Source organism: Tetrao urogallus (genome assembly GCF_951394365.1).
Source record: "Tetrao urogallus genome assembly, chromosome: 5".
Lineage (NCBI taxonomy): Eukaryota > Metazoa > Chordata > Aves > Galliformes > Phasianidae > Tetrao > Tetrao urogallus.
In genome coordinates this window covers 15,571,874-15,586,921 of record NC_136818.1, presented here as the reverse complement: position 1 = coordinate 15,586,921, position 15,048 = coordinate 15,571,874, and the positions used below count along the sequence as shown (strand labels likewise).

Sequence of the window (15,048 nt, the reverse complement as noted above, 5' to 3'; positions counted from 1 at the left end):
CAGAAAAATATAAAAATATGATTCTATGCAGTAGCTTCTGGATCATGCTTATATTATCATGCTACAGATATCTTCTGCAAGAGATTTGTATCTGAGCTGTTCTTAAGTTATAGTGATACAACAGGCACAGCTTTTCGCTATGATCTTGGAATAAGGCTGTTGGTTCAGGAGAGTTTTATAAACTACTTATCTTTATTCAAATTTATTTTCTGGAACACATATAGAGAGCAGAAGAAATTTATCAGCAAAAGCAGCTTTCCGTTATAGTACAAGATGATGGGGGGTGAAATTTGCTTTATTTGCAGGCGTGGGATGTGATAAGATTTCAGTGTTCATTACTTAATGGCTTGTTTCAGTGTTCCTTTAGTTCTTTGAAGATGCCATTCAAGTCTAGGCTAAACCAAATGCAATGAGAATAAAGGCTGGTAAAAGTGAGTTGGAGCTGTTCTTTGCATTGCAGCTAGAGATCCAGCTGTTTTGAAATATTAGAAATCAGTAGAAGAACACTTTTAACAAAAGTACTGGGGGACTGAGCATTGACTAGCACCAGCAGACTCTGTGACTTAGTATCACTTCAGCAGTATTTCTAGAGAAGCTGCTGCAGAGTGGAACTAGTTGGCTACCAAAAAAAAAAAAAAAAAGCGAAAACCAAACCCAAAGTCTTCTGTGGCAAAAACACCTAATCCTCACCACCTGTATACCATCATTAGATTTCCTGAAGCATAAGGCTTGTCTCCCCAAATCAGAGCATGGCTGTGTTGGTTTTATCCAAAACATGCCAAATTTGTACAGGATTCCCCTGCATGATTTTTGTTCTGCTTGGCACCAGTCTTGTATTTTAATGCCAGAAGATCATTCAGAAATACATTTATTAGGTTATTAAAGTGCTCTTGGAACATATGTATGGGAGTATGGTCTCCATGTTACAGAGATAAGCATTCAATTAGATATGTCAAAAAACATATAAAATTGTTTGTTGATTTGCTCATCTCCAGTTAAACAAAACAGCTAAATATGAGAGCTTTGCATCGTGTTTAGAGTATATTTAAACACAATTTAATTAGGAGTTAAGTACACAAAATGGAACTTGGCAAGCAACCAACATCAGTTTCTGAGAAGGCTCCTACAAACTAGCTCAACTGTAACCATATTTGATTTAGACTTGAATTTTTGGCAGAAGAAATAAACGGGCGGGGGGAAGTGGAGAGATCATGCACATGTATTCCTGCATAGGAGAGGGTCAGATCTTGAACTGTAGCAGTCATGCAAGAAGTTCTATGAAAAACACGTGGGACAGGGACCTGATCTGCTTCTCTGCAGAGTGAACAATGGAATCAGTGAGTTCCACAAATCACAGTGTATGCTGATAGGCAGCTCAGGCTTTTCCTACAAAAATCACACTACGCAGTCAGGTACCCTCAGTTGCCAGTCTCTGAATTCATGGCTAGAGGTACTCATAAAAGAAGAGGCTGCATGAAGTCATTCATTCTACACAGCTGATACAGAATTTAATGTGGGTAGTTAAATGAATACTGCCATTTTATCTTTATTCATGTTAAAAATATCTGAAATTGGAAGACATAACATTTTAGAAGTTGGTGCTCTAGCTGAATACAAGGAAAAGAGAATTCAAGCCAGAGGAAAAAAAAATCTGAAAAAGGATGATCTGTCATGGAATAAAACTGCTTCTGATGCCATGAGTCTCTGAAATCAGTTTTAAGGCTGTGAGTGAAAGGCAGCTGAGTATGGAAGCCTGCCAAAACTGGGTCAGGGCCAGGCACACCTGAATCTTATTGATTCCATCCATCAAGAGCCTGAGTGTGGCTGATCCAGCTCTGCAGGGGTGGTGAGCACAGTGGAAACTTAACCAGGCTAGACTGAGAATTTTGAGCTGGGAGGCCCACGGAGTAGGGGTGTTGTGGTCAGCTGGACTTCTGTGATAAAAGAGGTGACAAAGTGATAGCCATGATAATTGCTATCAGATCCTAGAAGGCTGGACTGCTCACAGAAAAAGTGATGTTAGAGCATATTTTTCTATAGAAAAGAAGCTGATTTAGTTCCTTGTGGCTTAGTAAGATATGACATACAGGTCAGGGAGACTTATGAGTTAGCTAAATGTTACCTCATGCAGCCGGTACCACCAATCTAAATCCAGCACAGGTGCGCTAGCCTGGAGGGCAGCCTATTTTCAACACATTTAAAGCAGAGAAGGAGTCAACCGTAACAATAACAGGTCTGAAAAAGACTCCATGTACAATCTGTTTACAAACTAACACTGTGCTCCTGTCCTGGCAGAAGCTGGAGCTTCACTCCTGTTGCTGAGTTGGTGCCCTGTACTTACCCACACTTGCAGACTTGCTGGGTTTAATACTGTAGGTTTGTGCTCTGTGCTATGGTTTGTCCTGCCATTGCTTCAGCTCACTGCTTCACAGTGAGTGCTGCTAAGAGCTTCCTCCCTCCCTGCAAAGACCGCAGCTGCTTTCTATTTTTTAACGTGGTGCCACTTTAAAGTTGATGTTCTGATCTCTGTAGTGCTAAGGGCTAGTGAACTGTAAAGTGCTTCCTGCATTTTTTTTGCATGTAGAGGAGTGGGAGAGGAAAATCCCAGATACCTTGCTCATCCTCAGCTTAGAGTTTTGGAAGGTGAGCTCTGCTTGGATAGGATTTTTTTTGCTGAATTAAGCTGCTGCTGCTAAGACTGCATGTCTTGGAGAGTGATGCCTGATTAACAGCTCTCATTTGCACAAAAATTGCATGAGTTAAAGCTGGGTGTTTAAGTTTTATCCAGTTTAGCCAAGAACCTGTGGGTGATACCTAATGTATATAGAAGAGAGCAGCTGTTGTCTGTCCTCTTTAAAATGGAGGTGTTGCCCACAGGAACTCCTGGGAGCAGCCAGCAGCTGGGAACAGTCAGGGCTGCATGCTTGTGGCAAGCAGGGCTCACCAGCTGTGGGCCTACAGCTCACCTGGTGCTGTTGCAGAGGAGCCTCACCTTGGTGCCTGGGGAGATTAGGGAGGCCTGGGGCTTCTAGATGGGCTCGTGGGCTCTGTTTGATCAGTTGAATTGCAGACACCCGCAGCAACCTTTTAAAGTAACTAAAAAGCACTGAGAGGGAGAAAAAGAAGGAAAAAAAGTATGGTGACCAAAGAAAGAAGAAATGAATCTCCTTTTCTCTTCCAGCCCAAATCTTGGTAACTGACTGACAAGAGTAAATGCATTTTGGTTAAGACGGGGCAAGTAAATGTGTATATCAAGCATCTACTGACAGAGTTAAAATGAGCGCAGAAGAAAGGCGTGTGAGGAGCAGGGGCCCGGGCTGGGGAGCATCAGCGCTGGTGGCAGCGAGCAGCGGTTCCCTGAGCTGTGCTGACGCGGCAGGGAAGGGCCAGGAGCAGGAGGCGAGTGCTTTGCCATGGCCTGTGATAGCACGTGTGGTGATTACCCACACACTGCTTAGAGGCTGGTGTTTTATGGGTTTAACTGTGTTGTAGCACAGCAACTGAGAAGCAAATACATAATATCTGTGTGTAAGTATGAGCATATATATATATATAAAACTTCAGGCTCAGTATAGATCATTTGGGATCACTTTCCATTCTGTGCTGTAGTGGGAGGAGTTGGCAGGAGTGCAGCTGCATTCAAGGCTAATCTGGCAGGGCACGCACCAGATGTTGGAGGAGTGCTTTGCTTGCACAGTATGAAGAGTTACTGCCTCATGCAGCTTTGACAGGTTCTGTACAAAAGGCAATAAGGTTAAAATTCAAAGACTGCTTTGTGTAAGATCAGGAGAAGAAATTCTCCTAATTGTTTCCACTGTAGCTTGGGTCACAGGAGTCTCTGAGCTTTCTGAGAAATTGTGTACCACATGCAAATACACTTCAGGGATGATATGTCAGCTCTGATTTACGAAGCAAATGCAAACAGTGATCTCCACTGAGTTTCTAGGAATTTGTCCGCAGCTTTACATGCGTAATGCATTATATTCTTTCAGATGTTTTTCTGTTGTGCTACTGATCTTAAAAGGAAAGCCTTCTTTGTAATGCAAAGGTCAATGTGGCAATGGTTTGGAATTCTGTTCTTGTAAGACTTTGTCTTGAGCATGACACTTAGTCTTTCTGTGTATTATGGTAGTTCGTACGTAAAGCTCTCTCAGAAATGAAGTATTTATGTATGCTGCTGCTTGAAGTGCAGCAATCTAGGCTGTGCATGAGCACTTCATACCAAGACTATTTTTTTGTTTAATTTTGTACAGTAATTAATGTGCATGATCAGCTAGACAGTTAAAACCAAAAGAAAGATTATCTACTCTAGGATTTCTTCACTTCAGCAATGAGTATTATATCAACCATTTATTTCATCCTTTTCTTGCTATATTCAATTTTCCATGCGTAAGAGAACTGTGATATTTCTAGACAAAGCTGATTCTGACTACACAAAATATAGGAAAATATACTGAATATGGAAATGGAATATATTTTCTGTGATCTTTTAAATATATTAAGTTTTTAATAACAAGAAAAAAATTCTAAAGGGAGGAGTTAACACAGAAGCTTTGAGTTAATTTCAAAAGAAATATGAGAGAAGCAAATTAAATATGTTATTAATTTTGAAAAACGTTCACGTATTTTCCTTCAGTATTGTTTTCAGGTTTCTTTTGGGGAAGGGAGGGAGTTCATTAAATATTTGAATCTGTAGTTCAAAAGTATGTATTTTAGAATCACAAAATTGTTCAGGTCGGAAAAGACCTTCAAGATCATCAGGTCCAACCGCAACCTAACCATGCTACTCCAACTCTAACAACCCTCTGCTAAATCATCTCCCTGAGCAGAGGAGTGCTTTTTTTTTTTTTTTTTTTTTTTTTTTTTTTTTTTTTTTTTTTTTTTTTTTTTTTTTTTTTTTTTTTTAACAGTTACCTGCTTTTCAACATTATGGTGATTTCTCCTAAGTACTTAAGGTGGGTAACAGATTAACCTCTTGTGCTTGATATCTGCATCGTAAAATACAGTGCTGCATTGAAGTAGATGCTGTACGTACCTGAATGTAAGTGGATGTTTATGTATAAAGCTACTTATGCTTTCTTTTCTTTTCTTTTTTTTTTTTTCTTTTCAGATCAAGTTTTTCCTCCCACATGCAACATAGAAAAGAATTTTCTGTCTTTAAATTACCTTGCGGGATACCTACAACCAAAAAGAGCAGAGGGGTGCCTAATGTCTAACTTGGTCCAAGAAAGGGAGGTTCACATAATTGAACTAATCACTCCAAATTCCAATCCATACAGGTAAGGTATCATGAAAGATATAAAATCTGAAATCACAGCTAGATCTTTCCCTTTTGTATTGGAATTTAAATGAAGATAGCCTTTTTAGTCATTTCATCATTACAGGAAGAGCTTGGAACTTAACATTTTAACTTAAGTAGAAACTAGTTCTTCATCATGTAAAGACTCTGGATTCTGCTTCATGATTCCAGGATTTTTCTGGACAAGACCATAATGCACAGTTTTTATGGATTTTACTCTTCTGTCTAGAGAAGGACAGCAGTCTTGCTCAATCAATTGATGTTTTCTAGTGAAATGAATAAGGAGGTATGAATAAGGACAAAATCTGACAGGGATTAAAATAAGCCCACTGAACGGGGAGGTGAGAGAGGAATTAAAAGTAATTTTGACCTGTCATAGGTATTGATGACTTACAGTAACCCAAGGGCACTGATTCCCAACCAGGGGTCTAGAGGTCATGAGTGATCTGTGATCCATGGTAAGAGTGGCACAGTTCTGCAGAATCATAGCCGTATTTTCTGTAATGTTTCTGGTTGAGCATAAGGTATAGTTTGATAATCTATGAGAAAAAGGGTTAACAACAGTCCGTTCATTTTTAGAAGGTTTATAAATAGTTGTTAGGAAGATTAGGTAGCTCTCTGTACATGTTATTAGAATTATCTAAATTGTCAAAAGTACTGTAAACTGGGAAACTAAGATGGTCAAAGCATTCATCCTTTGCCTGTCTTTCTTGGATCTTAGTGGAAACGTATGAATCGTGTTTGCTACAGATAATCATACCTGGAAAAGCTCTTCATAAGTGCTGAGTAATGTTGCTAGAACAGAAATTTGCCATGGAACTTATTTTTGCAAGAAGAAAAGCACAATTTCAGCAGAGATGAGGTAGAATTAAAATGTCGTCTGTTTTCTGCAGACTGGCTTTCCAGCATTGTCCACTTCTGCTCCTTATGCATTATATTTCCCATCTCTAGCCAGGAAATCACACAGGGAGACAGAGGTGGAAGATTAATTATCTCATTGCACGATGCTGAATCCAGGGTCTGAAAATACTCTCTTTCCTAGCAATCTTGGCAGAGCAAGAAAGTGCTGAGGTGATGGAAGGCAAGTAGTTAAGTCCTGCCTGTCTGTGGCAGTGGATAGTAAGCCCATTTTGAATCATGGTATTAGTTTGTAGCAACATCACCATGAGTCTCTTACAGCGTTATGTGATGATTAAGGCCCTGTTTCTATTCCTCTGGGCGTTTAGCGTTGGCTGACAGTGCACGGTAGGAGTTTGTTTTTTAGATGATAACACTGCAAAATATTTAAGTGTTACAATACTAAGAAAGACAGTGAGTATGTTAAATTTCTGCTTGCTTCATAAATAGTTCCACAGCTATCTTTACAAACTTTATTTGCACAGAAGCTGAAGTGAATATGTGTAAAGCTACATGAGATAAAACAGAAAATGCCAAGATATGAAGTCTCAATGTAGAAAATTAGTTGAAACTTGATATTTGGAGATGAGCATGTTCTTAGACGTATGTTCCCATAAGATGATTTGGAAGTAAAGGTTTTTATGTTGAATTAATATTTTGCATGATGAAATGTTATTGCTCTACTTACTGTACTGAAGTCTTGAAAATCTGGATAGTGTTCGTCTATTTTCCAGTGATCAGTAGGCTGTACATCTGTTTTCTTGTCTTTTTAAAGTATATATCCAGAAGTATTGGAAACTAAATAGGACAGATTAATTCCTCAACACATACATGATCCTAAGCAAAGTAATTTCAACAATTTAACTGCATAGACAGAGACATTGCCTGATACAGCATTTTTGTGTTTTTTGGTATTAACTTGCTTGTCTTTTTGCTTTTTTAAAATACCATTTTGAACTTTAATTTTGTTATACCCAGAGGAAACTGAAACAGCTATATTTAGCCACAGCTGGAATGAAATAAGCAAAGAGTGTAAAGCAAATGGCTTGCCATATAGCTAACCTGCCCCAAATAATAGCTGAAATGAGTAGCACGCTTCTTGTAAACAAAGAAGCAAACAAAAAAAAATTGTCTAAAAAATACTTGTATCTGTTGCAATGTAAAATCATTCAAGAGTAAATGGAATAACAATCTGTTTTGCACATGTTGTGTTGTCTGGGATAACCTCCAGCATTTTAATCAGCTGGCCAGACAGTGGAAACATGATGGATTGGAAGAAGGTTGATAGCTGGAAATTTCTGGCACTCTGGTCTTACTTTCCCTCTATTTTCCACACACAGTGCTTTCCAGGTGGATATAATCGTTGACATCAAACCATCTCAACCTGGCGCCAAACTTGACAGAAATGTCGTACTTATCCTCAAGTGTAAGAAATCGGTCAACTGGGTTATCAAGTCACATGATGTCCAAGGAAAGCTGGAAGTCGTTGTAAGTTATGGCACCCTGATTTTTTTGAGAGGTACCATGTATGAACAGTATGGAATCCATTTGAATGTGATATGCTACTAGTCCATATTGATTTTTTAGTGTATTCTAAACTGCTGGTGCTGATGCAAACCAACATTGCAAGGAGTAAATACAGAAACTGTACATATTTCTTTTCTCCTTTACATACCGACCAACGTGTCCCAAAAGCCAGGTAGTTACTGCAAGGATTTAGTCTATGTTTTCTTGATTTCTGTTGAAGTACACTCACTGTTCAGTTGAATCTTCATCTCTTTTCTTGCTGTTAATTTGGTGAATGAATCTACAGGTTCATCTAAGAAGTTGGAAAGATGCCTATGAAATCAGAATAGATAATTCTAGATATAAGTCGTGCACCCACATTGTTTTATAAGTGAAAACTGCTTTTTGCCTTCCACTTGTGATTCTAGTGGTCTCCAGCCTTCTTCCTTGCCAGTATTTCTGTCCCCAGCAAGTGTTTGGTCAAATTGACCTCACCTCTGCTCAGACCGCAAATAGTAGGTTTTATAAAATTTAAAACCAGGGTCTGTAAAGCTGAGCATTTGAAACCATACTTAAACATAATTGGAAGCTCCAATTCAGAATGGTTTTTGGCACAGGCTCTGTGACTCAGCATTGTTTCTACTAAGAAAATAAACCTTTCCTTTTTTGGAGAGAAAGAAAACCTAAATAAAAATTACATTAGGCTTATTTCTCTCTTAAGTAGTGAGCTGAGTGCATTATAAAGTTGAGCTTAATGTTGGCTCGAGACCAGCCAGCGGCCTATTGGTTAACAGTTTTGCAATAACCAAGATGCACCGTCGAATTCATACAAACATAAATGGCTAGAGTTTATTTGCTAGCTTTCTCTGTAGAATGCGTGCAGGTCAATACTGAAAGGACCCAAAGGATCTACATAGGTCTCTTTGAAAGTAACTCCTCCTAGTTATTTCCATATACAACAGATACAAACAACGCAATACCACTATTAGGTAGAGTAAATTCTCAGCTACAAAGCACTTCTTTTCAGCATATCACCACCATTAACTATGTGTTTTCACCAGCAATGAATGGCCTGCATGCCATGCTCATACACATCACCAGCGGAGATGACCTACTGTTGCTATCACTGCTGCTGAAATGTGCCACCCAACTGCCTCACTGTTCTCACTGACATCCACTGTTTGGTCTCCTTAAACTTTAGCAAGTGGCAGTGAATTTCAATGGGGGTGATTTTTTTCTGCATGGAGGAGTTCAGTGACACACCTTTGCTTCATATACACTTCCATGTCAGATGCGATTCTGTCAGGCTGCCCCTCTGCTGCCATCTGTTGCATAATAACAGACTGTAATAGAATATTGGTGGGAAGGTTCAGCCTCTACTGCTGTTCCACCAACATCTGTCTCTGACATTGTATCATAGGAGGCATTACTTTCAGAGCAACCCTCATAATCTGCCTACCACTCATTTCTTCTAGGATTTGATCTTTGGTTTTAAGAGAAACCAATTTTAAGGAAAATATGGTGGTGTTGCTCAGGAAATTGTCTGAAAAGACTTTCTAGTGTTGATAATGAAATTCTCTTCTGATCCTTGGCACGTCTTGATCATATGGACAGGTAGGGCTGATCTAGATCAGTAGGTCCGAAAAGAGTGAGATGAAGGTCAATTGTTCATGATTAGCGCATTTAAACAAAAGATCAAAAAACAACATTACACTTGAAACTTTCATTTTGGGTTATTTAATAAAGTTCACTGTTGTATATTTAGACTGTTCTTCTTCCACATGATAGAGAATTGTGCACTAGTTCACTTCAGTGACATGTTTCAAAGCCATGAAGCTACCTCTTTGTAGATGTGAATTTTCAGAGTGAGCGTTTTTAGGAGATTTTAAAATGTCTTAAAATGCTGCAATTTTATTCAGAACAAAGAAGAAATATTATTATGTTTTGTTCAAGTTCAAGTTAGTAATCATTAAAAGTGTGAGTAAAAAGTATAAGTGAAACTTTTCTCTAATGGGTGGCAAAAAATAATATTTTATTTAGGTCAGCAAAAAGAGAAAGTAATGCAGTATATGAAAATGTCAGTGTTTTAAAGACTGTATGTTTATGTTAGGATTCGTGACTGTTTACTGGCTCATTCATATGGATGCCTAATTTTCCAAATGTGTGTTTGTTCTACTTTATATGGGGGAGGGAATTAAACAACCACTTATTTAAAAGTATGTACTGTGAGAATTTAGGATCTGTTAATATTTCTATTAAGCTAACAGCTTTTCCAAGCTCAAATTTAGACAATACATAGAAACATTACTAAACAATTAGGTAATGTTTCACAATGTGCTTTTTTATTAGTTGAGTAGGTTCCATGCACTTCGATTTTCCTGATATCTTGCCCTCAGTTCTAGTCTTGAGGGGATTGACAAACTGAGAGTGAAAGGTTAATGCTGTGCTGCCTCAACCCGGAAAGCTTGAGTGAAGGTCCAGATGCAGAGATGATAAATGATCATTTATCATTTCCCACCTTGCCATGCTCCTTGAAAATTGATGGGTACAAAATTGAGTAAAGAGAAAACAGTTTAGGTAAAAGAATTGCACACGATATATGTGTAATGTGTTTTTCATGGGCTGTGTTCAGATCCTGTTTGCAGCTTTATGTCCTTACATCAGCTTGAGTTTCTGTGCTTGTTGAACTATCTGCACTTCACATTGCTCCCTTCAGGGTAGGTGTCTTCTTACACAGCTGTGTACAGATTGTGCAGTGGAGAAAAAAAGTGAAATTGCAGAAAGATTTGACTGATTCCACTGTATTGAGGGGGGTAAAGAGTGAAAGAGGTAAAAAGCACAGAACAACAAATCTCTGATGATTCCAGAAGCTTGGAGGAGTTGTTCTTTAATGAGGAAAACTGCCTGCCAGTTTCTGAAAGGATCTCTCTATTTGGAATAGCTTTCTAGGCGGCTCCATGTTGATTGCCTGCACTGTGCAAGGGTGTTGGCAGGGCAGGCATATGAAGGAAGGTATGCCTATTCCTGGAAGCCCTTGTGATTGGTTTTGTTTCATTAAGTTGATGCAAGACTGAACTTTTACAGGCGCACTGTGGCATGGAGAGGTATAAACAAGCTCTGAAAATGTTCAAGAGCCAGCTAGAACTGAAAAGTTCTGGGATAATATTTGTTCAGCTGTCTCATTTTAACAAAGAAAAAGAAGAGGAAATTAGAGAGGGAAATCCAGCAAAATTGGGATGGCATAGAAATTCTAGCTGGTCGAAGCGGTATGGTAATATGAAAATGTGTGATAAATCATATCCAGATTTGTATCTATTGGAAAAGTAAAATATTATTTGACCCAAAACAGTAATAAGGCACTGAAATTAAGATACTCATGGCTTCCTTTTTGTTTCTTCTGTTTGGTGGTATTTACTGGTCTTTGAAAACTAGTAACAGTATCCTCAAACCAGACGCTGTCACCTAAAATTCCCTTTAAGTTCTGAGTGTTTGAAGTATGCACAATTGGGTCATTAGAAAGAAATGAGGGAGGGAGCTGAAGATAAATAATATACAGCCTCTATGATGGAGAATATAATCAGGCATGGAAATTAAGTGTGTGCTGTAAATTGAAAGATGTAATCTGCATATAGAAAAAGCAATTCAGTCACTTTGGAGGAATTGTTGAGTGGGTCATCATGCCCTTTCCTGCTGTGTGAGTATTTTCAGCTTGTTATGTAGTTCGTAATGGAATTGTTACAGTGATAATAGTGAAACTGTAAATGTAAAAATAAATTCATGTATCTTTAGCTTTGTGGGAATACATATTTACACATAAGATGCCAAGCACTTAAAAGAAAGTTGAAATGTAATATCAGTGCATATTTTCTGTCTGCCCCTTTGACAGCTAGGGATGCTTGTTAGATATCCTTTCGACTTGCTTATTTGGACAAGAAAACTTTCTCCATGTGTGCAGCACTTCTGTTTTTAAGGTGGCAGAGTTTATTTTATTTTATTTTATTTCCCAGGTGATCTCAGTTTGCTGTTATTAACAGAGTAAAAGTTATCAACAAAATATCACTGTCCCTAGTCCACATTAAGTATCTTTAAATGGTAAGTAATGAACCATGTTTTTCTTTGTTTGCAGACATCGAATAGTATTGGTTTTGGAAAGGAAACAGAACGATCCATGGCTATGAGTAAATCAGTAATACCTGATATTCCTTCCTCACATGAGAGTTTGATCAAGTGGGCATATGAGCATAAATACAGTCCAGTTACTTCCTATACAAAAGCCCCTGTAGCTAACAGATTTCATCTGCAACTTGAACATACAGGTGAGCTTTAAGATGGACTTTTATCATATGGTAGAAATAAATACTGTCTTCCCAGGAGTATGATCTTCTAAAGGTCCTTTCTCAATTTTGGAATATTGTTGTTGGGGATTGTGCTATTTTCACTGCTCCTTGTAAAGTATGCTGATTGTATGTGTAAATGCTCATTTAAAATTAAAAAACAAAAAACTGTGGCTTCTTGGTTAGAAAATCCCTGACAAATTGTGTTACATCCTGAAGTGGAATTAAATGGTTATATTCTGTCCAATTCAGAAGCTTGACCACGCTCAATATTCATTGGAATGAGACTTCACCAACTGCATATTTTGTTAGTCAATAAATGCAGTTTTGGTTTTTATAAAAAATATGAACATGTTTCTTTGGACAATTAAATGAAAATTTAAATTTTTGACTGAAAAATCTTGGTTACCAGAAAAGTCCGAGTAACTGGAATAAATACAGCCATTTAAAAAAAAATTATTTGGTCAAAGTCACGGCTGACTTAAATATACCCTAGTCCAAAGAAGCTAATAGAATTACATCTCCTTTGGTGATAGTTCTGAATTTAAGGCCCTAAAAATACCATTTTCTTTTTTGATAAAGTTTATATTCACATAAATTTTATCATTTGCACTCTTATGGTTTCCAGATAACTTTCTACTTGGGTGAGTTGCTAAAACTTCAATCCTGAGCAGTACAGCCTGCAATCCAGGAGATAGTGTTCTCATTTCCTCATCTTAAAGTTAATTCTAATTTAACTTCACTCTGGTTATATAAAGTAGTTCCTCAACAGTAGAATTTGTATTTTCAAGTAATAGAAGAATTTTGTAGGTTCATATGACTGACTGATACTTTAGCAGCACTAAACTAGTGTATTTCTTGGGTATGATGTTTTCTTTATGTTCGTGGTGGCCTTTTGCATACAGTGAGGCCCATTCAAAGTCTGTTTTTAACTATTAGGGAAGCATATTTCTAGAAGAAAATAAACCTACCGACATTAAGTGCCTCAGTATCAACTATACTGTTGGTAGAGGAATTGTGGCTAATAAAGTACAAAGATGATGCTTTATGGATGCCTTTCAGAAATTCCTTTCTGGATAATGGTTTTTTACATGAAAGTTCTTCAGCTCTGAATACTTTTAGGAAAAATACCTAATAAGCCAAAAAACTTTTTTTCTATCTTTAGAAGAGATGAATGATGAAGAAGACCATTCTCTTCCTCCAGAGCTTACAGAATTGCTGCATGGTGCAAAGAATCCTGCATTAAGTGATGGCCTGACTTTCCCTTTTCACATTAATAGAGGAGGACATGACACAGGGGGAGAAGGAATTTTCCCATCCAGGGATTCAGTGGATACTTTAATTAATCATGACTTTGAGCATTCCCTCTCAAAACACAAAGAACCTGAAGAAGTTCAAGGCAGTGCTGATGTAGCCTTGTCAATAAAGTGTGATGACAAAGTCATGACAGTGGCTGTAGAAAAAGATTCTCTGCAGGTAAGTGTGGTCTCTTATCCTCAAATTTGGCCAGGCTTTTTTGATCAGATTATTTTATTTGTATTTTGATGGAAAACAAGTAGTCTAAGATTCAAAGCAATTTTCACCCTCCTCACCTTCCCCTGCTTCCCTCCCCCCCGGGAGTTTGATGGGGAAACTGTACTGTACCTATTCTTTGCCATAAATCTTGTTTCCTCTTCTCAGTAATGCAGTAATTTGTAGAGAGCTTTCTGATTAAAGCTTTGCAGGATTGATTCTGTAGAAAACTACTGTGTTCAACCATTGGTCGGTTTTTAATTTCTGTCGTACGATGAAACTGCTTTTGGTAGCTTTGTAAGGCCTGAATATTTCAATGAAGAGGCAGCTAAGGGAATGGAAAGCTGGAGGGTGAAACTATGTAGTCTGCTGTTACCCATTATGTGCTATTTTATTCTGTCTTCACCATCTACCAGCTGACAAGTCGCTTGAACCCATTTGCATTGTGGAAAATAGCTTGATACAGACTAAAACATTTTTAATTCAAGACCATAGAGTTTCTGTCAGTGGATTAATAATGAACCTGTTGTTTCCTTTGTTCCATGTTACACTTATTCCCTGTCTGTCAAGTATAACAACATTTTGAGACTGACCTTCCCTAGATGTCAGTACAATGAACTTCATTTCCTCTTATCAGTAGTCATGAACAGTATTCTGAGCTACACTTTAAGAAAGGGTCTAACACAATTTCAGTGGAGGTTGCAGCCATTTACAAAGCATCTTTGTTTTAGGCAAGCGGCTACACAAGAACTGAACTCTCATTGCTGGATCACTCTTGCAAAGCCAGGATGAATGGTACCCATTTCATTCTGGAGTCTTTGCCGAACAAATGTGGGACTCGGACATCGTATATCTTGGACAAGATTGTTTATTTTAACTCTGTGAGTATTTTACAAAGTGGAGCCTTCTTCTCTGCTGCACAGCATAGTGATACAAGGAAGCCACTGTAGTTAGCTTTAGCCTTCGCAGGAAAGAGGCATCCTGACCTCTTCCTGTTGAGCTCAAACCTAGTTCTAGCTACAGTCCCTGTATTCAAGAACGTATGAAGGCTATACATTCCATCTGACCTTGTGGTCAGCTAGTATCCTATAGGAAAAAGGAGTTGAAGTTGCATGCTTTTACAAAATTACATGGCTGAACCCTCTGTACCAGTTTCAGAGAAGTTGCATCTACTTTCCTTGTGCAGTTTAGATGTGCCCACACTTAAGAAGTAGGTATGTTGCTCTAAGAAGGGATAAGAATGAAGTTCTGTGATTGCAGAGAGCAATACCATTTAACTCACATACTGGATTGCTTAAGATGTATTCTTTCTTTTAGAATGGTGGGTGAAAAGGCTTTCATAAGTGAGGAAAATAGATTGTGCATGCTTCTCTCTTGTATTTTGGATTTGTATTTATTTGCTATCAGTTGATGCATGTGATGAAGAGGCTCTGAGTGTTTTTATGTGAGTGATGATGTCGAGGAGCCTACTTAGGTTCTACCACTTTCATGCTGGCTCAG

General features: G+C 38.2%; 1 protein-coding gene across 1 annotated transcript in view; it reads left to right on the top strand.

The window, feature by feature from the left end:
• TGFBR3 (transforming growth factor beta receptor 3) overlaps positions 1–15,048 on the top strand; it is a gene marked incomplete at both ends in the record, with an annotated part of 94,541 nt that overhangs the window by 61,504 nt on the left and 17,989 nt on the right. Inside the window, 5 exons of the mRNA XM_079535507.1 lie at positions 5,111–5,279; positions 7,537–7,684; positions 11,829–12,018; positions 13,202–13,512; positions 14,280–14,429. Coding sequence (XP_079391633.1) covers positions 5,111–5,279; positions 7,537–7,684; positions 11,829–12,018; positions 13,202–13,512; positions 14,280–14,429 — 968 coding nt within the window. The remainder of the gene's footprint in view (positions 1–5,110; positions 5,280–7,536; positions 7,685–11,828; positions 12,019–13,201; positions 13,513–14,279; positions 14,430–15,048) is intronic.